Source organism: Thermobia domestica, chromosome 16 (genome assembly GCF_964235325.1).
Source record: "Thermobia domestica chromosome 16, izTheDome1.hap1.1, whole genome shotgun sequence".
Classification (NCBI taxonomy): domain Eukaryota; kingdom Metazoa; phylum Arthropoda; class Insecta; order Zygentoma; family Lepismatidae; genus Thermobia; species Thermobia domestica.
The window spans coordinates 33,227,394-33,254,604 of record NC_137469.1 but is presented as its reverse complement, the minus strand read 5'-3'; the positions used below and the strand labels follow the sequence as shown (position 1 = coordinate 33,254,604).

The 27,211-nt window shown below is 34.9% G+C and overlaps 1 protein-coding gene across 3 annotated transcripts in view; it reads right to left on the bottom strand.

Moving 5' to 3' along the window:
- LOC145672979 (F-box/WD repeat-containing protein 9-like) overlaps window positions 1-27,211 on the bottom strand; it is a 64,556-nt gene extending 37,345 nt beyond the window's left edge. The window contains exons 1-5 of one of the 3 annotated variants that reach the window (XM_081742260.1): window positions 26,914-27,211; window positions 23,039-23,128; window positions 16,453-16,591; window positions 12,298-12,451; window positions 3,123-3,268 (exon numbers count right to left, since the gene is read on the bottom strand). In XM_081742260.1, the coding sequence (XP_081598386.1) occupies window positions 3,123-3,268; window positions 12,298-12,451; window positions 16,453-16,581 (429 nt within the window). In that variant the 5' untranslated portion in view covers window positions 16,582-16,591; window positions 23,039-23,128; window positions 26,914-27,211. Of the gene's footprint in view, window positions 1-3,122; window positions 3,269-12,297; window positions 12,452-16,452; window positions 16,592-23,038; window positions 23,129-26,697; window positions 26,849-26,913 lie in introns of those variants that run through there. The other 2 variants (XM_081742261.1, XM_081742262.1) reach the window with 2 other exon arrangements.

Here is a 27,211-nt window from a genome sequence, read left to right as displayed (position 1 = left end):
GAGCTCAGCGAAAAAAGGTAAACCTAATGGAACAGGTAGGTCGGTAGGAGCACATGGGGGCAGAAGAAACAATAAATGAAAAAAAATTTATTCTATAGGGGAAAAAAGATTAGAAAATGAAAATTAAAGAAGAAATTATCGAAAGTAATAAATAATATAAAACTACGTTAAAAATGTAGGATAAAGTAGATGAAAAGTATGTGGTGAAAATAATATAAAAATATTAACAATAATGATTAAAAAATGTTTGTGAAACTTTTAACCGATGTATGTTCTGGGATTAGTAGAAGGGAAATTTGAGCGACATACGAGTACGGTGATCGTTGATGCGAATCGAAAGAGAAGATAAAGAGTTTCGCCATTGTAGAAGATCGGACAGTGACCTCACTGAAGGGTACAGGATGGAAGAATCGCAACTACGAGAATGAAAGAAAGTGTATGTTATCTTTCTGATGGATTGGATTATTGGATCGTCAAGCTGGAATCGAATACCAGGGTTTTACATTGAGTTTCTGGCATTTCTTCAATGGAAGTGTGGAACTTTTCAAGAGACTACTGTAATGAAGATGTGGAGGCTTTGGTAAATGATTTTAGGATATGTTTAAAAACCCTTTTCAGATTCAAGTGAGGTGATGAATATTAGGTATGTGGAGTAAGTAAGATTCATTAGTTTCTGTAGGAAATGGAACCTGGAATGGTATTAGGTAAGAAAGTTGTAATAGAACATTATTTTGTTTTCATATTATTTTTCGTTAACCATACTGTTTGTTGTTAAAGTTAGGAAGTATTCTCGCAGACGATGCTATGCTTCACGTAGTAGTTCACGGACGATGTAGTGGAAGAGATAACTAGTTCTCCGAGCAGCCAAGCTACAGTTGGTTGCATTCGAGTTCAGCGTTCCTTTAAGCACGAAGTATATGAGACGTGGATCTACCCTTAATGTGAGATTTTAACCACATGAACTTTCGCCGGAAATCAAACCCGGGCGCCCCGCGCTGAAGACGTGTAACGTAACTTGATAGTTACAGAGGGGAGGGAAAGGGGGTGAGAGTGGGAGCTCTTCAAGTGGAAGTGGATGTGCTCTTGAGACGTCCCTTCACAATGAATGTGATGTCCAGATCCGTTTGTATGTTTACTGATAAACATTCTAAAAGTTTGCAACATTACTTAAAATTGTGTAACTGAGAGAACTTGTAATTACAACTACCAAAAACTATTCCTATAATGTTGTACATACAGACGAAAGCGACATTTAACAAACTTACAATTACGTTATATTAATCAGTATATCAATCTCCAATGTTTTTTATATCTCTGGAACGGAAAAATGAAAAAAAGCGGGGGGAAACGGAGAACCCCGAGAAAATCTACGCATACGGTGTTTGTCCACCACAAAGTTCACATGGCGCGAGCTGGGATTGAACCAAGGACCTCACTGCACCAGAGGTGAACGCTCTACTACTGAGCGACTGTGAACCCCATCTTTAGAACGGGTTGAGATATCAAATTGTTGTAATTTGCATTGTGATCTTCATGTCCATTGGAAACCATCATTGTGATATTCACGTTGTACCTGAATGTGATACGCATCTAAGCTATTTCTTGAAATTAAACCTTTCAAGAAAGTAAAATTTTCAATCTCTTGTAACTTTGTTTCTAGTAATTAGATATACATCATATCATGATCACATATTCGGCACTAAAGTACTTCATATTTACACTGACATGTCCGTCTCAATTGTATTATTGCTGTTATAGAGGTTTCCAAAATTTGGATGCTGATGGATGTTTGTGATACTGAAGCGTTCTTATTTTGTAACACCGAATAATAATTGTGGTATTGTATTTATTTATTTATTTCTTATTTAAAATGGCGGAGTTAAGGCATAACCTTTTCTTCCACTCAACCATTTACATTTTTCTTTACAGTCGGATCTTTTCTTTTTTTTTTTTTTTACGAGAATAAAAATGACATACAGTTAGGCACGTTAAAGAGTTACCGACATACATAACAATACAGAAAATAAAACATGAAAAATGAAAATGAAACTTATTACATATAAAATAAACACTAAAACAAACAAGAGACATGCTAAAGACATGTTAAACTATACAAGGAGAAACAAATACGTCAATCTTGATTATATATAACATAAAATATTGTATTGTAAGTAGTATTGTACGTTTTCGTTTAATATATAGATTTAAAATGTGTAGTGCCATCAGTGACACAACTAGGCTAGTTGTCGCTGGGGCAAGAACTAGCCTTACCCCCCCCCCTCCCCCTTCTTCCTGAGCAACCAAACCAAAACGCTCTCCACTACACAATCAACAGTCTGTTGCTTTAGAATAGAATATTTAATTATGACAAACAGTCAAGCTGTTGTATCGAGTTATTATAGTCGGACATTTTGCATATCTATTAAATCGATGTAAATTAAATGAAAACAAAAATCTGGAACTAAAATCTAAGTTTGCGGCCTCTTTTGGCTGCGAAGGTGTTTTATAATGTCCTCAAAAGATAGCTTTGAAACTAACTTATGCTCTATGGATATGATCCTAAGGTTAGTGAATCGTTGTTGTACAGTTAAGTTTCTGATATAATTTTTTTTAATGATCTTTAGTTTGCTAAAACTTCTTTCCTTGCCTTATTTATTTGCTCAGTTTTGCGCCCCCCAATCCGGCTTCCGGGACACAAGTCCCATTTCCCCCCTTCTTTAGTTTCATACATAGTTGGAAACACTGTCAATCGCGTGATATTGTAGAGTATCTCAAACAATGTCCCCTTTATCGATATTTGCATAATTACAAAATTTCATCTGTTTTTATCAATTAGTTTCGAAGTTAAGGGTGTTCCAATGTAAATGGTACACCCTGTATATACATGTTACAACGCTTTAGAGGTGAATTTACTTCTAGGAACAAGAAAAAAATCAAGTGAACATTTTGTCGGAATTACTTAATTCCGACTTTTCCTTGAACCGTACATCTACGCCTCATGTACCCTCGGTGCTGAAAAGAGAGGCTAAATTTCAAAAAACAGCAACAAAAACAAAAAGATATATAGCTACAAAGCAAACTTGTTGTCCGCTTTAGACGAACAAGAAAAAATAAATACTTACATGTAGCAACTGAATAGCATCTATTGTTGCGTAATGATCAAATTGATTATGTACATATTTCATTTTCGAATCGACATTGCTCCACAAATCTATCTGCTCCTCTACTTGTATGCACGCCATTTTCCAGTTGAGTTTTATTGCATTATCTGGAATAATACATAAAATATACACGACTAAACTTAAAATACGTAATGTTTAAGTTACATTCTCCATTATGTAACAGGATATAAACTGATCTGAAGACAAAGAATAATATATATTGTAAAAATAAAGCGTTAATATTAAAACATCACTATCCTTAATCTATTCTGAAACATTTCGATTGACAATACCATCTTACTCGATAAGTGAATTTTTGTGCTCATAGTATTCATATCCTTATTTTACATGTTGGTAACCTTCCTTTAATTCTAAATGTTTGCCTCAAATTCTGCCAGTAAACTCCATTCTATGATTATTTTATTCTTTTATTCTAGGATTCTTCTTTCATTTTTTTATTCAAAACAAATTATTCGAAGAAAAGGGAAAATTTTTCGAGACAATTTTGGAAATTTCCCTTTATAATTTCGCTGTCATGTGCATTAGAGTACTATACTATATACCATTCGAAAGGTCAAAGAGCGGTATCATCTGTCCAACGTGCTATAGCACTCCCAGAACGGCAATTATATGTCAACTAAAAAAAATAAAAATACTTTTCTATAGGGAGGTGTCCAAAGTGGTTAACAACCTGTGGCTAGCAAACCGTTGAGAATCCGACCTATGTTCTTGGTAACTTCTTTGCTTAGCAACACCCAAAATATTTCCACTTCTCCTGAATCACCCTGTATTTAAGAAGGAAATATGCATTTTAAAAACATGTAAATACTTTCTTAATCAAATATTCACATAATTTCTTCATAATCTTAATACAAGTTGCGTATGTTTTGGTTCAACATAACAATGGTCTCCTTAGATAATGCCTGTCTTTATCCATAATAATATTTTTTATTATTCTATTTTATCGAGTTCCTCACAATTACTCTCTCATTATTATTCTTTGGTATCTGTACAAAGTTCGATAGCAAACAGTGCTGTAAAAACAAGGCAGTAAGAGTTTGGCATAAGTATACACAATAAAATTATGCATGAAGTTGGTGTTTTGTGCTTTAAGATCTTTCTTGAAGAAGTTAATTTGGAATTCAATGTATTCCATTTCTTTGTGGATGGATGTGTCCAAATTTTTGCTTTTCTAATGTAACCACTGTCAATGAATACAATGTAGGGTATTTCCAGATGTTCCGGACTGACAATTCGGAACACATGTTGCACTTCCAATTAATATCTTCGCTGAAATAAAAGCTCCAAGATGCTGTTAACTTTGTTTAGCTATCAGGCATTTCAAGACTTTTATTTTGATTAGGATACAATTTCTATAATAACAGTACTTAAGCAGAAGTTAAGTATTGAAGTTACTGTTCCAGACTGACAGTTTTGCTACCTTAGTTTCAATCTGAAACAACCCATCATTTTAATTGTCTGATAGTACTGATAATCAGATTGTGTCCCATATCACAAATTACAGTAGCCAAGTGTAGTATTACACTATATATATATATATATATTTGTATAAAGGTAATATATAATAACAGAGATACTAACTTTATAAGCCATGTTCCGGACTGACTCCTATGAAATAAAACTATGATACTGGGAATAGAAGTGTAATGCGCAATAGTGTTGTGCGCAAAGTGACATATATCAGCACTTTAAACATAGCTAATAAGCTAATAAGTATTTAAGCGTACAAAACTGACCACAAAAGCTTAATTAAATTAAAAAAAAATAATAATAATAATAATAATAAAACTGTACGGACGATATTGACTACAAATGTATCATATTGTAATTCTTACAATCCTTTTTTCAACAGGTTATACTACTTCTGTACAGTTTTAGTTCTTCCACTTTAAATGGGTCAGCACTAGTTAATTGTCATGGACCATAAAAGACAAGCTGCCAAACTATTTTTTTTTTTTTTTTTTTTTAAACCAATGAAAACTCTGTCCTATCCGCTCCAAGAATTTAACTGTAACAACACTGTCATCTTTGCTGCAATGGAGAGCCTTGCTGATGTAGAACTTCTCACCGTAAAACACGGCGTAATAAAGATGTTCTTGAAGGAATACTTCCTTAAATGTTGCAGAAGTGTCTTGTGGCGGCATGTGTCGTAAAAACTTGTGTCTGATCCACTTTTCTGATGCATGATACCTGGCTGGCGTATTCACTCTGGCAATATCCTGTTACTTTAAAGGGGTGGTTCTCACACAGTCTGGCAATGGTAACCACAACTTGCCAAAATTAATAAAGATCCTCTTTCTTCAGTTTCAATTTCATCCACTTGTACTTCAAAAACATTGATATGCTTTACCCTGTTTTCAATTTGTTTCACGAAATCATGTGCATTTCTAATAAAGTTGCCACTTAATATGGCCTTTTTGCAAACCCCTTTACATTACCTTTGCATACTATCTACAGTTCTTTCCCGTGGGGAGTTGCAAAAAAGTTCCATTCCACAATATCAAATGTCTCAATCATTCCTGTTATGTCTGGCAACATGAACTTCTGCTTAAACTGGCTAGATGCGCTGTCAGAGAAGATTTTCAAAGTTGATCCCACTCCTTCACGGAATACACCCTGATTTTCAAGAGGAGACAAGTTCCACTGCATATTTTTCGTGTTCCTAAGAATCCGAAACAAAAGCAAAATGCATTTGCTGTCGCTGATTATCATCATCCAGGAACCACGACACAGCCGTAAAGACTGACACTTGTTTGTTAACCCAGTGAGCTGAATGGATTTCATCCTGCTCTTACAGGTGAAATTTTCAGCAAAGTCCATCTGTAAAACAATGGTTCCACGAGGAATGTTTCCTTTCGTGTTAGCAAAACATGTTGCTTATTGACGTTTTATGAAAGCATTGCTCAGGAACATCACCAGTCACTTCATCCAGCAGGTCTTGAATTGTAAAATGCTTGTATAATTGCAAATTGTCAAAATATAAATAAGAAGCTCTGATGTACAAGCTAGATGTTTGCACGGCAGATTTTTTGATGAGATTAAAGAGAAAATCAAGTCGACAGAAAAAAAAAATCTGTCCGTCCAGAACACACACTTGTTCAGTCCGGGACACAGTTTTATGTCAGCCCAGAACACAGTTCATTCCATTATGGGAGAAGCTACAGTAAAGTCCTACGGCTCATTTGAAAGGCTGTTTAAAGGAGACAGAAAATATGATTTTTTTTTTTTTTTTTAATTCACAAACATACAGACAAGCTACATAAAATTACATTTGTGTCCGGACTGACACAAATGTAAATAGTACTTATCTAATTTGGAAGATAATTATATTTACACACACACACTATTCATTTTACTACTTGATTTATAAAATACTGATTACAGTGCATCAGTGAAATACATTCGGGTCAAGATCGCCCCAGTTTATAACTCAATATACAGTTTGCCTGTTTTAATTACTTGGATACTCTACTATTTAACTAGCATTATTTGACAGTGAAATACAAATTGCATTTAACTAATATGTTTTGATTTGGATTCTATATGAAATTAGCTTTCAAATGATGTATTGCACATGTGCATGCCAGTAAGTTTCATTTTTTCCATAAGAAGTTGACATTTGTCTAGAAATGCCCTGTACGGATAAAGTTGTTTTGGATAAAAAGGGACCGTTGTGATGGAATATCCTGTTTATACTCCGTAAAAAATGTTACAAAAAAAAGTTTAATGTAACTCTCTTCTATGGGCAATGCTCAAAATTAATACTAGAGATACAAAGCTACATTATGATATGTGGTAAACCTCTTGCTGTCACTTTCAATTTTTGCCACTAAGTGCTTGCAAATTGTTCCCAGTTCAGATTTTTCACTTATATACTGAATTTCACATCTCCAATGTAAGCGAATCCTCGCATCTGGCATTTTCTGATTAATAAATAATCGGAAATTTTAATACTTAGGTATTATAAACATTGCCCCCTTCCCTTCCTAGAAGAGGAATTAGAGTTCTGCATCTATGGCCATGTTAGCCCATTACGTATGTGGAATGACGTCCCTCAGCGATCACACTATCCCAGGAATGGGAAGGAAGAAAGCAGCCTGGGACCTATATGTTAGGTGGCAACCCGGCATCTATCTGGTATGAATGAGGAAAGCCTCACTCAGGGTGGCTGGTCTGATAAAGCTTTTCACACTTTTTCGACCGAGCGTCCTCACTGGAAATCAGGAGAGGAATTGTCGGAAACGTCGAAATACACATATTCCCTTATTACAATGCGTTTTATTGCGTTACTTTTCTGTACACTTTTTTGTTAGTCAAATATTTGAACTAAAATGTCACAAATTGCCATAGTACGTAAAGATATTAAAATTTTGCGCACGTGTGTAAACTCGATGACGATACAACATTTTGAATTAATTTTTGCTGTAGCTTCCAGTTTTATTGTAAAATTAGTTAAGATGTTAACCGTTCTCTACTAACTCTAAATTCTATTTCGTTATGCAATCAAAAGTGCTCTGGAGTTGAAATATGTACAGTGTGACCTTCAGAAAATATTCGTAATTTGGTTTTCTGTTCCACTGTGAAACTACGATAGAGTTCAAGAAACCGATTGAATGTATAAACATCTAAAGGTAAAATGTATAAACATCTAAAGGTAAAAAGTAAGAAATAAAAAAAAAGTTAAAAAGTTTTAAGAAACAATGCCTTAAAAAGTATTAAAAAGTGAAAAAAGAAGAAATGGAAATCAGACTAAAAGTATTATAGTGTAGTTTAATATTTAAGTGACATTCTCAATAGGCATGAAAGTTTTAACCCTCAAATTGAGGAAGAGGGGCTACTGCTTTCAGTCTTAAGTCTTAGCTCTATTTCATCTACCAAAGAAATTATTTTCTCCTTTTTAGTGAGTGTCACAAAAGCATTGTTTTTAAGTTTTTACATTTTTTTAAAAAAATTAGGAGTTTGTATACCAAATTTCAACCCTCCCCCGTAAGTGAATTTGCATATGTGAAATTTCCTGAATAAAGATTCTGAAATTTTGATTATTCTAAAAATTGTCCCTCTTCCTCCCCTTAGGGAGTAGAATTTTCGAAGACAATGAAACACGTATTCTCTTACTTTTAGTTACGAGTTTAACCTTTAGATTCATTTGGGATTTTTGCTACGTTATTACATTTGGAGGGGGGGGGGTCATGTTGACCCCCTTGACTTTTTTCTTGCTTCTTCCAACATTGTTTTGTAATTCTTGTTTGAAACTGCTAAGACCATAATTAATATTTTCAAGCAATATTTTCTTAATGATTTCCCATTTAGGCACAAGGGCTCCATCTTTGTATTAACAATAAGTGAGTACTGTACATAAATTTCATAAACATTAGATCTCGCTTATACTTTCAAGAAACGTAACTTTATTATCAATTTTTCATAATATATTTCTATTTTTGCGTACTTTGATATACATTGCAGAACTTACACAATAGGGGAACTCTTACATTGCAAAACTTATACAATAGGTAAACTCTTCATCTTTTGTGTTCAAGGGTTTCAAACTTGTCACTCCCATATCCGCTTACAATGTTATTCCTGTTCCTCTAAAATAAGTTCCTGCAAAATTTCATCGTTTGTGAGATCACTCATCTTTCACCAGACTATTTGGACCACACAACAATAACTTATCTGACTAGATGCAGTCCTTAGACATCAGTCATCTGACGTAATAAAAATCTCCCAGCAATTAGAGAAACATCAAGCCTTTTTCTTAAATTTTTTCTTCCTCTTTTCTTTTGTCTTTCTTCTTCTTCTTCTTCTTCTTGTGCTTATAAAAGACAGTGTAGTAACTGTCATAACTTACGTATGAAACTTTGTACAAAATTCCACCAAAAAAGAATAAAATTGAAAAAAAAAAAAAAAAAAAGGTCAAATTAACAGCCCAAATGGAAATACGTAGTACATGTAATAACTACATTCCTACACCGTTATTATAAATAAAATTATGAACTAAACATAAAATAATAATACAGAAGAACCTACTGCAAGATGTCAGAAAGAACCAGTAAGATTTTTAAAAAATCTTGCACTTAAAATATAAAAGAGAATACCTTAGGGATCAATTTGACTCCCGAAATGCATCTAAAGGTTAAATACCGAATTTCGCACCAACAATTTAAGGAAATCCTTATGTTGAGCATTTTCTGAATAAACAGCGAGAATTGATCATGAAAATTGCCTCCCATTCCCCCTTTAGATACGGAATTTTGAAAAAACGCTAAAAAATAAGTGTTCAGTTATTTTTAGTAACAAGTTTATATGCTAGTTTTATATTTTTTTACTTCAGAATTCGTGAGATACACTATTTTTTGGCACAAAATTTGAATCTCTTTTACCTCCTTACGATATGTATTTACAAAAAGCCTTTCTCGTTCCTTGGTTTCATGAGAAAATGGATTTCCTGTCCAAGTTTTATGTTTCTATTTAATAGTACGGTATGGACAATGATGAGTCGCTCACTTCTACCCTTTCATATAATATTATAGATCAGTGTTTCTCAAAGTGTGGGTCGCAGAACGTGTTTTTTTTTTTTTTTTTTTTTTTTTTTTTAGTGGGTCGAGATAAGTTTTCCTGTTTTTATGAAAATTTTATTTTGATGAAGAAAAATATATTGCGAAGTACTATTGTAAAATGAAAATTGGAAGTGTTTCTTAATGAGGTAAAAGGTATGTGGTTACTCAGATCTCTGCTCTGTCATACAGTCAGTAGAGATGCTGGATAATAATGAAAAGAGAGTGAGTGAGTCAACATTTGTCACGGGGTACGGCATTCCGTCGGGAGTAGTTTTAACTCTGTGTTACCTTTTTATGGAAACACTTTAGCCCTTTCCGCGCATGCGTACAATTCCGTATGATACAATTATTGAGTGATAAATTTACATTACACTTGATCGTTCGTCACTGATTGATATCGAAGTGTTCACAACATCATGAAATAAATTTCATATTACTCACTCATATGGACTGTTATTGAACGAACTGGAATTAGAGACATAATTTACAAAATGTAATTGCTTTCAAATACACCACCATTACGTAGAATGTTAATGTGTATTTGGATAAAAGTAGGTAGGCCACAAAATACTTTTCATTATTTAATGTGGGTCGCGGTAACAATAAGTTTGAGGACCACTGCTATAGATTATTATTGTCACATTCCGGAAGAATGGCGAGCTCAACTACTCGTGTAACAAACGACAAGTAAGACGGACATAACCATCTCTTTTTCTTTTCTTTTTTATAGTAAGCTTTATACTTTTTAGAGATTTGTTTTAAAATAAAACCAAGCGAGCTTTTTCTATGAATTAGGGAATAGCACCAAGAAAACCTTGTCTTCTGGGAAAAGACAGCCCATCTTCAAAGAAATGAATTGAAATATTTCAGTTTGACGTCCCACGATTATGCGTTTTAGACTAAGGAAAAGAAAATGAAATGAAATCTTTAAATTTTATGTCCCACGTTTATGCCGGCTAGGCTAAAGGAGATGGTGATAATCAGAAATGAATGAAATGATGTAATGACGAAAGTGAGATGAAACAGGAGAACTCAGAAGAAAGCCACGCACACGGTGTTTGTCCACCACAAAGTTCACCTAGCGCGAGCTGGGATCGAACCAAGGACTCTATGCATCAGAGGCGAAAGCTCTACCACTGCGCCACCGCGGTAGGCTAAAGGAGATGGATGATTAAGTTTAGTTGATTTTGAGTTTAACGTCCCGTTTAGCAGCAAGACTATATGAGACGTAGAGATATTGATTAACGTAGAATCCGAACCACGTGTTCCCGCGTGAATCGAACCCGGGCCTTCCACGCCAAAGGTATGTACGCTAACCGTTTAGCCACGAAGGAGCTCATGGATGATTAAATGATGATGCAAAAATTTATGGAATGAGAATGATGGAGGAAATGGTAGTACCCTGAAAAACCCACGGACACGGTTGTTGTACACCAAAAATTTAGGGATCGAACGAGGGACCCTATGCACCAGAGGCAAGCATCTTACCACTGATCAACGGTGACTCCTCATCTTGAAAGAGTTACATTTCAGTACACTACCTTATTTCAACACGGTTTTGACAGTGTCTAAAGTTGGAATCACACATAGAAAGAACTGTAGCTATGGGCGCCCGAAAGGGAGGGCAGGGTGGGGCCCGGGTTCTCCCTCTGGCTCACGAAAATGTATTCGTAATTTAGCAAACCACGTATATTAAATACCAGAAATACCAGACGCAACATAGCAACATTGGAGATGGGCTCCTCCCTAGAAAATTTTCTTTGGGCGCCCCTGACTACCAATAAACTATTTAGAAGGAAACAAAAATTAGTTACGTAAGTCTGTTTGACTTTTCATTTATATAAATATAAATGGTTAAAAAAAAAAATAAAAATCAAAGAAAAACAAGGTCAAACTCAGGCACTGTTATGAATAGTAATAAACTGACAAATACATGTATCAAATTAGGAAAAATAAAGTATGAAAGTGAATAATTAACTTCAGTTATTTTAATTATTTTAAGTAGGTTGGTGGGGTTCAAAAAAATTAAATACGTAGTTCTTTCATACTCTATTTTCGACATTTCCTGTAAGTACTAACCAAGTTTAATATAAACACAACAGAGAACTCTATTTGAAGGTTAAGGGAAAAAAAGGAGGAATGTCACAAAACTGCATTTTCGAGAAAACGGCGTTTTTATATTTTAAACCGCGTAAAAAAGAATAGGGTAATCAAGCCTTTTGCCCCTTTTTACATGGACATTTTTAAATCTACGCATGCATGACATATACAGTCAAATAGTACCAAGAGTCACCAAGAGATAGGACAAAGAACCCGATAAAGCACATACATGGACATTCCTTGTTTTTTCCCCTTACCCTTCATTTGTTCCCTTCTCCTCCGTGGTTACATCTCTGTTCTTATAAATTGTTGAAGTTCCATCAAACACAATCCTGTTTCATTCCACATTTTTTTTTTTCTTTCTTTCAATCTTGTTTATACAAACTTGTATTGCCAATTGGACGCTCCTTTGAATAACCTGCTATACAGTTGAAATAAACAGTATATTTCTCACCTACCTGGTAAAGACGGATAACGACCGCTTAAACGTTTGGATATCCTCGACTTCCATATCGAATCATCTGAGATTATCTCATTGAAATATTTGCAGACAAGTCTCATGGTACAAATCACAAATTTTGCGTCGAGGTATGAACATATATTCAAAAATATCTGGAAAACAGAAAGAAAAGTGTTTGTTGGATTACAGCTGCACGTGATAACATTCAGAAGTAGCACTTACGCTAATAAAAGGAAAACTATACAGGAAAGTATGTACCTTTATAAGTTGTATGTAGGTCTCTGTTAGGATTATGTGTGTCAATATTAGAACTATATATGTGTTTGTTTGTGTCATTATTAGGAGAATCAAAGGACCAAGAATTAGTTTTCCGAGCTTTCGGCACCTACAGCCATGTTGACCCGTCACGTATGAGGGATTACGTCCTTCGGCGATCACACACCCCCGAGGGAAGAGAAAGGAAGAAATCGATCTGGGACCTGTACAGGGTTCGTACTGATCTGGAGAAATCTATTTCCCTGACTTCCCCTGACCTTTGGCAGGAAATTCCCTGACTTTCATGACAGGTATCAGATGACGTTGACATACAAATAACGAATAAATACCTTACACAGGACCAGCCTATTCCAGAATAACTAAAAAAGTATCAATTGAATCAGACGGCCAACGAATAACATACTTTTTTAAGGTTGATATAAAGGGCCAAGCTTTGCCGGTAATGTCACTCTCTCTTATGTATTTTTTACCTTTCACGAAAATTCACGATTTCTCTTACAAATTTCAGCCTAGAGACTTCAAATTTTTACACAAGGAACTTCATAACCTATTGAAGATCCGTGCCGATTTTTTGTTTAGAATTTTCTTCATTGTTGAAACAGTTATATTGTTAAAGGTTTGAATATCCATTTCAACAATCAAGCCATTCCAACAATGAAGAAAATTCTAAATAAAAAAATCGGCACACATTGTTGCCTTCGCTAGGTTATGAAGTTCCTTCTCTAAAAATTTGAAGTCTCTAGGTTGAAATATGTAAGAAAAATCGTGAATTTTCGTGAAAGGTAAAAAATACATAAGAGAGATACGAAGACTGTAGTGACATCTATCGGCAAAACTTGTCCCTTTAAACCAACCTTAACACCATAAAAATTTACCGGTGCATATTTATATATTAGAATAGTTATTCAATAGAGACAAATAGTAATCAATTGCTCATACGTACATTCCACTTGTCCCTTCCTCCCATAAAAATCTGAACAATGTCCCATATAATGGTTGACTAAGCTGAAAATAGTGTACAATTAATGTTAGAAAAGTATATTTTATAATATTTCCCTGACTTTTCCTGATTTCCAGTCTTTTTCCCTGATCTTCCCTGACCTACACCGTTTTTCCTGACTTCCCTGACCACTAGTAACTCTGCTGTCTGTTAGGTACCATCCAGGCATTTGTCTGGTGTGAACGAAGAAAACCCAGAAAAACCTTACTCAGGATGACTGGTCGGAAAAAGCTTTTCGAATTTTTCAAACAAGTGTTCCCACCGGGAATCGAATCCGTGACACTCGCACCGAAGACAAGAGCGTTAGTAACTTACGTTACACAGGGCCAGAGGAGAATCAAAGAATAGACATAATCTGGTTCTAGAAGTGTATACTTTTCATATACAGAATATAAATAAATGAATAACCTATTCCAGAATAACAAAAAAAACTATCAATTGAATCAGACTGTCAACGAATAACATACCTTTCTAAGGTTGATATAAAGGGCCAAGCTTTGCCGGTAGATGTCACTACAGTCTTCGTATCTCTCTTATGTATTTTTTACCTTTCACGAAAATTCACGTTTCTCTTACAAATTTCAGCCTAGAGACTTCAAATTTTTACACAAGGAACTTCACAACCTATTGAAGACCATAATCCGTGCCGATTTTTTGTTTAGAATTTTCTTCATTGTTGAAACAGTTATATTGTTAAAGGTTTGAATATCCATTTCAACAATCAAGCCATTCCAACAATGAAGAAAATTCTAAATAAAAAAATCGGCACACATTGTTGCCTTCGCTAGGTTATGAAGTTCCTTCTCTAAAAATTTGAAGTCTCTAGGTTGAAATATGTAAGAAAAATCGTGAATTTTCGTGAAAGGTAAAAAATACATAAGAGAGATACGAAGACTGTAGTGACATCTATCGGCGAAACTTGTCCCTTTAAACCAACCTTAACTCCATAAAAATTTCCTTTTCTCGATTTTCTCAAAAACTACGCATGAGAATTGATCTTTAAAAGCATGTTACTATATTTAGCACAATGAGATCTATTGATTGACATATTTTTTTATCTTTGGACAACATTGCAGTTAAATAAAAGACTTAATCATAATGTTGATCTACATCTCATTACCCATGCTGTATACTACTTCAAAAAAGGGATTTTTGGGAAGGAAATGTCTCCATTTTCTCCAAAACTCCCCCTTCTCTCGCAAGATATAATTAAAATCTTGTTTCATTTTTAGGAAAATGACATTATAAACCGTGATACCCGAATAAAAAGTCTTGAACAAGCAGGGCAGTACTGCAACCCAAGGGCTTACCGAGAAGGTACTTTCTACGGGGGCAACTTACATGTACACTCATGTCCAAAATGATTTTCGCATATCTATAACTGTCTTCTTGTAAGAATATAATTTGATAATGATTTTGCAGGGTACTTTTAATACTGGTACTATGTGTATAATCGGAAAATGTATATTTGTGGTAAATTTCATAGGAAAAGAATTATAAATATAAAAATTAGGATGTGGAAAACAAGATGCTGCTAAATGGAAAAGAAAGTTTTATTTTCGTTTTATTGTTCTTATTTAATGCTCTTTTGACATAAAATTTGCCATATACATGTCTTTGCCGATTATACACATACTAACATTATAAGAAATACCGGGCGAATTCGTCATCAAATTATATTCCTAGAAAAACACATTTATAGACATGCGACAATAATTTTGGACATGAGTGTGCGTACTGCCCCCCGACAATAAAAGTGAGTCCGGGAGTGTTACTCGGATCAAGTTTTCGTCTTTTAATTCCGGATTCCGTGAACGAGGGGACCCCAAAGATTTTTTAAAAAATTACTGAAAACATTTTCACCATAGAAGTTTAAAAAACATGACATGAGTCACTTCTGTGTAATTCATGGACCTTTTGAACATGTTGAGAGGGCACATCATAGAAGTTTTGATGAGGCCCACCTTGTATTTTCCCGCTCCAGGGCCCGCAATGGTTTTAATCCGGACTGTATATTTTCTATACGGAAAACAACGAGGCTGTAAAATGTAAATTATTATTTTGATTCAAGTTATGGCATTATTTGAGATTTCAGTTTAGCTGAATACTTCAATATCAGCAAAATTATAAAGCAGAATGGAAAATCAGGAACTTTTCAAGGGTTGAATTACGAGAAATGTGAAGGGCTGTTGTGAGTTGGCAATGCTGGTTTGGGATAGCTGACTGTATGCCAATACCTGACGTGTTATCGTCCTCCGTTCCGTTACTCATGTATACGAGGAGTGCGTGAGGAGTACTTTTTTGCACATATACCGCTACTTACGATACGAAGAGGAGAGTCTAGTAAAAAAATTCACGTCCGGGCCCACCGGGAAATTTCTCGGTTTCCCGCTTAGCCAGTATGGCCCTGTGAACTAGTAGCTACTTAACTAAAAATCAACATTTCCCCCCGCAAAAATTCCAAAAATCTAAAATGGTTAATGGATACGTACTGCGAATGACGAAAAATCACAACTGAAACGTCTACATGAATGCTAATCAGTGCACCGATGAGTACTAATCTTATTATTAGTCTGTGAGATACTTTATACTAAATATAACTTTTCTTTCTTAATTTCTCAAAACTTCACATAACTTGATTTTCCTTGCTTTGTACTTAATTATAAAAGAAACCAAATTTTGAGGATAAGACATCAAGAACACTCGCTTGGAAAGATTTGGCCAAGTGGTCTTTCAGAAATCCAATCCGGAAGGAGATGAGATACCCACACGACAGGCGAATGCAGACTTATCTCTTTAATCTTCCAAGATAGTAATTTCTATTTGCTTTCTTTTTTAAACAACACCTCAAATTAAAATATTAAAATGGAAAACTACCTCAACAGGAAGTGTGTTTAAGCTCCAACCACTCATATCCTGACAGCCATCTTCTGAGTGATTACCATCATCGGAAGCTGAACTCATGGATAAATGTTCTATACCAGCAGCTAATAATGTGTCTTCCATTTTGAAGTGGCTGAAAAATAACAGTAAAATCTAAGAATCTATGTGTAATTATCAAACAGTTTTATATATATTGTAGAGATATATGGTTTTGGGTCATATTATTTTGGTGATAGAAAATCACAGTTATTAAAAGTTGTATCAAAATACTGAATTATAGTAATGAAATGTTATTATGTAGTATAAACACGTGCTTGTATTTATTTGTTGACGTATGTCAATAATTTGTAAATGCGTTAAATGTAATTGTTGTGTTATGGCTAGACGCTAAGTCGTCAGTTTACATGTTTATTATGATTTGCAATGTTATGTTTAAAAATAATGAAATGTCATCAATGTGAAACTCTGTACGTAACAGTGACACACTTTGACTGTGGCATAACCGTCAGACTTGCAGAAAATGGTTGGTCTGGGAATTTGGTCACGATGTAATTCGGGTGAAACCAATGTTTTACCAATAGCTGAGATAAACAAAAGATCAACGAAGAGAATTCCAGAACGTCTGGAAAGGAGAATAAAAACCTCTGGTCAGAGAGGATTAGGATCAGAAGTGGAGGATCGTTAGAGAGAACCACTTGAGAGCTCATCGCAGTTGAGTAGTCAGCTGCAAGTCCAATTCAGCGGAATAGATCTAGGAAGATCTATTATTTCTATTTCAACCATTAACTTGGAGGATGGTTGGGTTATAGTCGGACTCTACAGTTCGCCGACTATTTGCAGTAAGAGAGATCCTGTATCACAGAAACATCAACATCCAGTCCAGGCAGTCATCAATCAGCAAGGTATGTGTATCTCAGCTATGTACGAATTATTCGTGACGGAATTCTTTGATGCTGTCGATATGTGATCTGACGTGTTACACTCACTCAACACTAACTTACATTCACACTTGATATTTTTGAATAATACAGTTATTTGAATGAAAGCTCAGTTTGTGTGGTTTTTCTCTGCTCCCACTTCGAACCTACTCATTTCAGATGGTGAGTAGTAGCGATCTCCAAGCGTCAATAATAACGTCATCCCCATGCAAATTAGGCACGACGGTTGGAGGTTGTTTATATATATATATATATATATATATATATATATATATATATTTTACCAAATTAACATTTTAAGCCAGTGACTTAAAAACTGATGGCTTCTATTTGTAAAAGTACAGTATATAGGGTGTATCACATAAAGCCGATTCGGAACGACGAAAATATACCGCGTCAATTCTGCATGGAAACGTTCTCTGGTATAGAAACGGTACACTGAGAGTAATAGCCTATAGTACAACAGTAAACAGAACTCAAACAAACTAACAAGCAAATACCATAAATCTTAATTTGGCGTGAAACGTGCCTAAGATTGGCTTTATAAATTCCATTGGAAAATGAGTGAGCACGGCGGCTCAGTGGTAGAGCGCTTCACTCTGGTTCGATCCCCGGCCAAGATACTTTGTGGTAGACAACATCGTGCTCGTGGGGTTTCTCGGGGTACCCCCTCTTTCCTCCCACATTCACATTCTACCAATTCTTCCATTATCATTCATTTGCCTTAATCGTCTACTTGCCTTAGCCTAAAGGGCATAATCGTGGGACGTTAAACTCTGAGATATTTTTCTTGATTTAATTGCGAAGTGGCCGACTTTTCGAAAATAAATATATTTTGAAGAAAAACAATTACAGGTTGTAAAAAGTACTTGTAATACAGCTACTAATTATTATCTACATATTAGTTTTATGTTATAAATAATATAAATAAAATTTATTTCTACAATATAAAGACATGGCATGTAATAAATATCTTAGTTTGTCATTCGCGCACTATGTTTTAAGATACAAACGAAAAATAAAATATGCTAGAAATACATTGGACGCAACAAAAGCTAAATTAAATACACTGATAGAGATGCTATTTCTGTACATACGTGTCATCATTGTCCAAACATTTGTTTAAATACGGAAAGAGGTGTTTTTTTTTTTTTTTTTTTTTTAATTCAGTATCATAAAAATCCAGTGCTTACATTTGGAACCACGCTTTGTTTTTTCCAGACCTCATTGTTGTGGTTAAAGTGTCTCCCACTCACATGTCTCTTTAAGTATAGAACAGATGGTAATCACTGGGTGCGAAATTGAGGCTGTATGGTGGATGTTCAAGAATGTCCCATTAAAAAACGTGCCATTTTTATTACCATTTTTACTCTATAGTGATCAACGTTAAAACCGGAAATGGCTGATTTCTACCACTTTTGGTTTGAATATCACCTCCATCAGGGAACCAGATTCCTAACTTGTGACATTCTACACCCTGGCCAAAATTAATGGTGACCCATCAAGCAGTTCTTCAGGTTTTTGTTGTCTTCTGGGTGGAAACACGAACAAACAGGGAAAAAATATATAAAGAAGTTTTGGTTTGATAAAATTAAGAGTAATAAATTATCAATTTTTCACATAATACAAAATACTATTTACAAATACAAAAGAAAGAAAAAAATAAGAAAAGTGAAATAACTCGATGGAAATTTGGTAATTCCAAATTTCTCTCAATTTTAACTCTATCTAAAGGAAATCATAATTTCACACAGGGCCGGATTCAGGATTACTTGAAGCGGGGTGCACCAATAACTACCACTACATTTGATTTAAATTTTGAAGTTTTTAAATGCCTTAAGGCATCTATGGTGTGAATGAGGAATATTACTTTGTTCAGTGAATCCTTTTCCTTCAACCTTTAAATTCCTTTAGGCATCTGTGGTGTGAATGAGGAATATTACTTTGTTCAGTGAATCCTTTTCCTTCAACCTTTAAATTCCTTTAGGCATCTGTGGTGTGAATGAGGAATATTACTTTGTTCAGTGAATCCTTTTCCTTCAACCTTTAAATTTCTTTAGGCATCTGTGGTGTGAATGAGGAATATTACTTTGTTCAGTGAATCCTTTTCCTTCAACCTTTAAATTCCTTTAGGCATCTGTGGTGTGAATGAGGAATATTACTTTGTTCAGTGAATCCTTTTCCTTCAACCTTTAAATTCCTTTAGGCATCTGTGGTGTGAATGAGAAATATTACTTTGTTCAGTGAATCCTTTTCCTTCAACCTTTAAATTCCTTTAGGCATCTGTGGTGTGAATGAGGAATATTACTTTGTTCAGTGAATCCTTTTCCTTCAACCTTTAAATTCCTTTAGGCATCTGTGGTGTGAATGAGGAATATTACTTTGTTCAGTGAATCCTTTTCCTTCAACCTTTAAATTCCTTTAGGCATCTGTGGTGTGAATGAGGAATATTACTTTGTTCAGTGAATCCTTTTCCTTCAACCTTTAAATTCATTTAGGCATCTGTGGTATGAATGAGGAATATTACTTTGTTCAGTGAATCCTTTTCCTTCAACCTTCATCAAATCGAATTAAACTATTGCTTTTGTAAAACTAAACTTTTTTTTAAAGCCTCAAACGGACACATGACAGCAGAAAGTTTCTGAGAACGTTGCTTTTTCACTGCTAGGTTCTCATTTTAGATAGTGTATATTTACAGTGAAGGGGGGGGGGGGGTGCGTATACTCCGGTGTAACCCTCCTAAAACTGGCCCTGATTTCACATCTCCCACAGTGATAGTGTTTAATATATACCTGGTATTTCTAGATAACAGAATTCAGATTTCAGAAATCCCATCTTCTGGACTCGGGCACTATAACCGCCGTATCATCCATTACTTCCGTATTTCTTAAAATTATTTATATAACATACATTTACAACTATTCCCTAATTTTCTAGCGCTCTTCCAATGTTTGCTTTATATCGTTATGTAAACGAGTACCATCTGCACATATACTTAACCTTTCTTAATGGTTAGCGAAATACCATTTTCCGTACACAGGCCTTCCTTTAGCAAAACATCCAAAAATATGTTTATATATATATATATATATATTACGAATTCACTCGAAATTTTCGAAATGATTCTTTACTCGTCCCACAAGGATTTTATTTGTTTCCAAAAGTATAGAATTGCTAACATTCACATTAGCACATAGCTTAGCATTTGTTTCTTCTGTGAAACCTTATTGCATTTCACGCAAAAGACCCGAATTTTTTCTTACCTTTCTTTGGAAAGAAATGAAATAAGAATCATAAAAATATAAGTATATCTGGCACAACAGAACAACGCATGATCCAAGAAAAATGAAGGTTACATTTACGAATACAATTCGGAAATTTCACTTGATAGCATAAACCTGCAAAAATACACATGGGCATTCGCTGTTTTAAACACTTATTATATATCGTGCGTTTCTTTTGTTTTGAATTATTGGTAAATTCTGCAGAAATTGGTCGAGAAAGCATCCGAATTAGGAACAGCAAAATATAACATTATAATTGAAATATATAAAATGTCTTTTTTTAACTTAAAAAAAACTATTTAATAAAACATTAACATTCATTATTTCTAAGGAGTTTGGTTTATCAAAATTCCTTTGTATATTTGTTCTGCCCTTGTGTTCACCCGTTCGTCCGGGAGAAAAAAGAAACCCTCAAGAACTACTTAATAATAGATCACCAACAATTTTGGCCCAGGATGTAGAGGAAAATGAAATGAAATCTTTAAGTTTTACGTCCCACGTTTATGCCGGTTAGGCTAAAGGAGACGTTGATGATGAGAATTGAATGAAATGGTGGGATGAAGAAACGGGAGAAAACCCACGAGCACGGTGTTTGTCCACCACAAAGTCCACATGGCGCGAGCTGGGATCGAACCAAGGACCCCAAGTACCGGAGGTGAACGCTCTACCACTGGCTACCGAGCCCCCCTTCCCAGGATGTAGAGGATCAACGTTAGAAATCAACCATATGAGTTTTTACGTTGTTCACTATAAAGAAAGAAAAAAGTAATAAATAGTGAGAAGGGATTTCTTACAATCAATTCAGCGTTCCAAGAACATATATTTCAACCCCAACCTTAACTCTCTACTAGAACTGGTAGTGACAGAAATTCACTACAACTTCAGATTTCAATGTTGATCCATATAGGCAAAAATGATACGAGACAATGAGGAGCTGTTTCATGGAACTCGATTTAGTGTCCTAATAATAAGCATCATTCCTCTATTCAAATCGAAAGTGGTAGAAATCAATCACTTCCGGTTCTCACATTAATCGCTATAGAGAAAAAACTGTAATAGACAGAGAGAAGCCGTTTTCTCCAATTAATTTAGCGTCTCAATAATATATGCCATTTCCATCTCTCTCTACTAGGACCGGAAATGGTAGAAATATAATACTACTTCTGGTTTCAATATTAATTGAAAAAAATACCATACCATACAAACTAAACTCCTTCATGTGGTATACACGTGACTCCGCTACTTGTTTTTATGACGTTGGTAATTAATGTACATTCACTGTAGTGTCTACACAAAAATTATACACGGTGTCCCAGGAGGAAGGGACAATATTTTGGGAAATGGTAGTATGGGTGATTCTAAGCAAAAAAGTTTATATGAACATAGGTCCTATTCTCTACGGTTTAAGAGCTACAGATTGTGAACCATTATTTACTTTATATTGCGTATTCCTCACCCTGTAGTTATTCTACAGAGGTGCCACATAGCGGATTTGAAAGGTAATGGAATGACCTTTCCAACGATATGCAATATGTGGCAGTGGTATCTTTGAAAGAGAAGTTATTGAGGGATATTTGGAATCAGTGTTGCAATCCAATTTATTTAAATAACCTTAACATTCTCAAATTTCCCTCAATAGCTTCCCTTCCAAAAATAACACTGTCACATGTTGCATACCGTTGGAAAGGTCATTCCATCACCTTTCAAATCCTCTCTGTCTTACCTCTGTAAAATAGTTACAGGGTGAACAATACGCAACAAAGTCAAAAATGGTTCACAACCTGCAGCTCTCAAACTGTTGAGATTACGACCTATGTTCAAATGAACTTTTTTGCTTAGAATCACTTATACTACCACTTCCCCAAATATTGTCCCTTCCTCCTGCGACACCCTGTATATTGTATTCGGAATTAATAAAAAAAAATCGTAACTGCATTTGACAGTACAGCAACGACACTTGAATCACTGAGAAAAGGATCGTATCCTATATTGCGTAGGTAGTTCGATCAGCGGCTATAAATGTAGTCTTCGTCGCATTTTGACGCGTTACGTTCAGTACTTGTCGGTAATAACCGGGCGGCTCCTTCGGCTAATAGCGAGAAAAAAAAATAAGAATTTTGATTTTCATTCAATTTTAATTACATTATTTTTCAAATGTACGAAAACAGAAATTCTCAATGATTTTTACTGTCAATTATATACTATTTACAGACCCAAACGGGGCTTCCAGTCAACTGCCATATCATTTACCGATGCGTAAGCACTGTTTTCTCGGCCTCGAACAAAATACTTTAAAAGTACATACGACACAGTTATTAACCTAAGTGACAAGACTGATTGAAATCAAACTAATCTTACCTTTATACAAATAAGTTAACTGGTCCCCAAAATTGAAATTTCATTTAGCTACGGTAATTTAAACATCCAAAGACACTCACAGCTCAACCACTGGAAATAAGACCATGTACAATGATAAATTGAATATTGACAAGGTGAGCGCAAAAGCAGTATGTCCGTATTGGATATTAACAACATTTACATCAACTCTTGCTTTTTGGATACACTATCTTTCTATTATAGAAAATAAAAACATACCTTGCATTGGTTTCTTTCATATGTGACCCTACGACTACCAAAACAAAACAAAACAAAACCAACCAACCAACCAAACACACACACACACACACACACAAAAAAAAAAAAAAAAAAAAAAGAGGAGATTATAATAACTACATATTAGAGACTCTCGGGTTTATCCAAACATTTAGCAGCTACGAGGCAAACCATTAAAACGGTAAAATTACGCCATTAACTTCATCACAAATTGAGAACGTTACGTATGAATCATACTTTATTAGGACCAAGACGCCAGGATTAAATGCTGGAAAATGTTCTTTAGATAGAAGGTGGAACCACATTTGTTATCTACGAAATAACAAAAAATCCGCTTAAAAATCTCGACCAAAATAAGTAAATTTGTTTTCAGTGATCTTTCATCCATATTCATGAAGAAATTAAATGTCGACTAATAGTAGGGAATTCGTGTTATTATTCAGTTCAAAATCTGTTATCGCGAATTCTGTCGAGGAATTTGAAGCTTAAAATATATAAAACGATAATTATGCCTGTTGTTCTGTGTGATTGCAAAACATGGTCGCTTACTCTGAGGGAAGAACGCAGACTCAAAGTATCTGAGAATAAAATCCTGAGAAGAATATTTGGACTCAGGAGGAACGGAAATGGCGGAAACTTCATAATTTATACCATATACCAAACACTGTTAGGGTTATAACTCTATGAGGCTCAAGTGGGCAGTTCATGTAGCTAGGATGGAAGAAAGTAGGAACGCTTTCAAGTCTTAACTGAAAGACCAATCGAAAAACGACCGTCAGGAAGACCTGGGCGCAAATGGGAGGACAATATTAAGATGGATCTCACAGACATAGGAATACGAAGCAGAAACTGGATCCAGTTGGCTAAGGACAGAAGTTAGTGGAGAGCTTTTGTGAACGCAGCATTGAACCTTCGAGTTCTATAGGTCATAGAGTTAGTTAGTTTCGTAATTTTTAATAATGGCGTTCCAACAATTTCACTTCAGGAACTCGATACTACGATTTATGGTGAAATAGATCAAAGAATTACTACTTTTCAGGGACATTAAAAAAAAAAAAAAAAAAAAAAAAAAAAAAAAAAAAAAAAAAAAAACAATGACCTGCACATACAATTTTCATTACAGAGTGTATATACTAACAAGAATTTTGCAGCTGAAATTTAAAAATTAGAAGTTGGATACAAGGAAGAAGATAATTTGGTATGTTAATAGAATTTTGACTTTTTTTTTTCTTTCTTTAGAGACTGTTTCCTCAAACGATGCTTCCAATGTAAAGGACGAGAAATATTAGGGTGACATATAAAAGAAATCAACGCAAGGTATGTTTTTTTAAATTTTATTTTCCATATTATATAGGACTGTCTAAACAAAATGAAAACATTAATGTATCTTTCTACTAGGTAGTGAAGCTAATATCTCAAACTAAACAACTTTTCCCAGCACGTGCAACAATAATGTTTACTTTAAAACGATGCTGGAAATCACACTATCACATAATAAACATTACAAGTACTCTTAACATGCATAATATATATAAGTTTTTAACGAGAAAACAATTGGGTTAAATATCAATAATTTCAGTAATTGTTATCATTTAGGGAAATATTTTCAAATCTACACACTCTCTGTCATATCATAACGGAAAAACGGTTGAAAGGTCATGCGACGATCAGACTTCAAAGAGTTCGCGAACATTCTTCACATTATTCTCTGAACACTGATTGAAAGAAGTCCACTGCTGGGGGCCATCAGAAAACTCTTCACACTCATCACAAATTCGAGTGTATCATTCAAACGCATGACCACGTGGTTAAGACTTCTGATCATCTCAGTAAGTCTCTGTTGGTGACTTCCAGAACTTATAGCGAAACTTAGCGTTCGCCATTTGTTCTATATAAAGTCCATGAAATGAGAACCTGAGTGTCCTGTGTGATGTTTAGAAGGGCACAGATCCTTTGACCGAAGTTTAGAAAGGAACAGATGCTCTGACCGATGTTTAAAAGAGCATAGATGCTCTATTTACCAAATCTTCATACGTCGTGGAAAAGAATATCATAGCAATAATCTCAACCGGTAACAACTTTCTGTTATTAGCAGTCCAAGAGTACCAGCACTGCATTAATTGTCAAAGCGAGATGGTTCTAGAACACAGGTCCCCCTCATGTACGTTAGTAGCTAGATTGGTTCCTTTCTGTGTTGAAGTTTAATATTTAATTCACATAATATTGAGAAGCGAGTGAAGACGGGTTAGAGCCCCCGCAGGGCACGTTGTTTTGTGTCTTTATTACAGCTAAATGGGAAGGGACACCTGTGTTTTACAACCTTGTCTGTCAAACCTCATACATTACGAGTGCATACAATCAAAACGAGAACTTTGACATAAATAATAATAATAATAATAATAATAATAATAATAATAATAATAATTACGTGCGAAAACTCCAACTTTGGTTTTTCAAAAGATTTCCCATTATTAAACGAACACAACGAATTTTCACTCATCCACCGGTGGTCTATTTCTGCACAGTGTACAGAAGCTGTTGTTTTATGTTTACAAGTGGAGCGCTACTAATATGAAATCATGACAAATGCTATTGAAGCTCCTATCATTGCCAAAACCCACTTGTTTATTACTACCTTCGCTTAGGCGTACATTCACTGTTGCTGACGCGTCTGCTCCCTTAGGACGCACCTTCGCGCGGGCCCCCCAGCTTCGTCCTGCCTTGACTCAGATAGGATTCGTGCATTTCCTTAGTGGACACCTTATCACAGGTTGATTTTTGCCATAGTTTTTATATCGTACATCCGGATGCCGTATTTATACGCAATCATAAAAGAATTGTAATTTTTCAACAATTACTTCTAACGGCCCCCTTCAATTTTATCGATGCCAAGCAAGATATATTCATGTCGTCCAGCGCAAATCACTTAGCAGAGAATACGCAGGAAATTGGTGAAAGAATTATAATCATTTCGAGTGGTGTGCCATAACTAAATGTTCACCATTTTGATTATTTATACACCCCTCTTTTGAAGTAACATTAGATATTCCTGTAAATTTTACAAATCTATAGATATATGAACTGCGTCGGCACCACGGAGTAAATATCGAATTAAAATCCCACGAGGTTGAAATAAAATGGTCAGGACACTGACTTGTGCGTTGTGGAAATCAGTGTCCCTCGCGAATCGAATCAATATACAGAATAATCTTATAATTTAAATAGTCTATAAAAGCAAATGATCAACTCTTGATTATGGAACAGCTGGATGTTAGTTGCTACCCATTAAGTATGACAGGTGTCTTTGTATGCTAATAGTACGTACATAAATACCTTGAAAAGTAAGTTTTGGTATTAGAAATTCATAAGCATTAGTGTGTATTAAAGCGATAAATTGCACTAACCTGTAACAGTATCCGATCAACATCTAATGCGTAGGATGTGAAGAATTCTACCGACAGCGTGAAAAAGAAAATAACTGTTGTAGAATTCTTCCAAAATAAATTCGCTAAACTTAAATGCACATACGAAAAAAATAAACAGATAAGTGCATTACTCTAGTTTCCCTTTTAATTCAACAAATACCAGAAACAAAGACAGTTTATCAAGAATGATCGTACCTTGATTGGAATGACGTTTTCCGACATACCCAGCCGACCGTAAAGGGGCTTATTACATTTTAGCAAGCATTCGCTACTGAAATACAAATGGGGAAAACAGCTTACGAAACATAGTTAATAATTTTGTTACGATGATTTATCGATTTAAACTGTGCATAATTTCAAATTTGTGAAGAAAATAACTTTTACACTCCTTGTTTACAAGTTCATTCCTTCAAAATAATTTAGAAGGAAGGAAAACAAATACAACGCTTGGGCTCCGTCTTTTGTTCGCAGCTGTAACACCACAGATTATTGT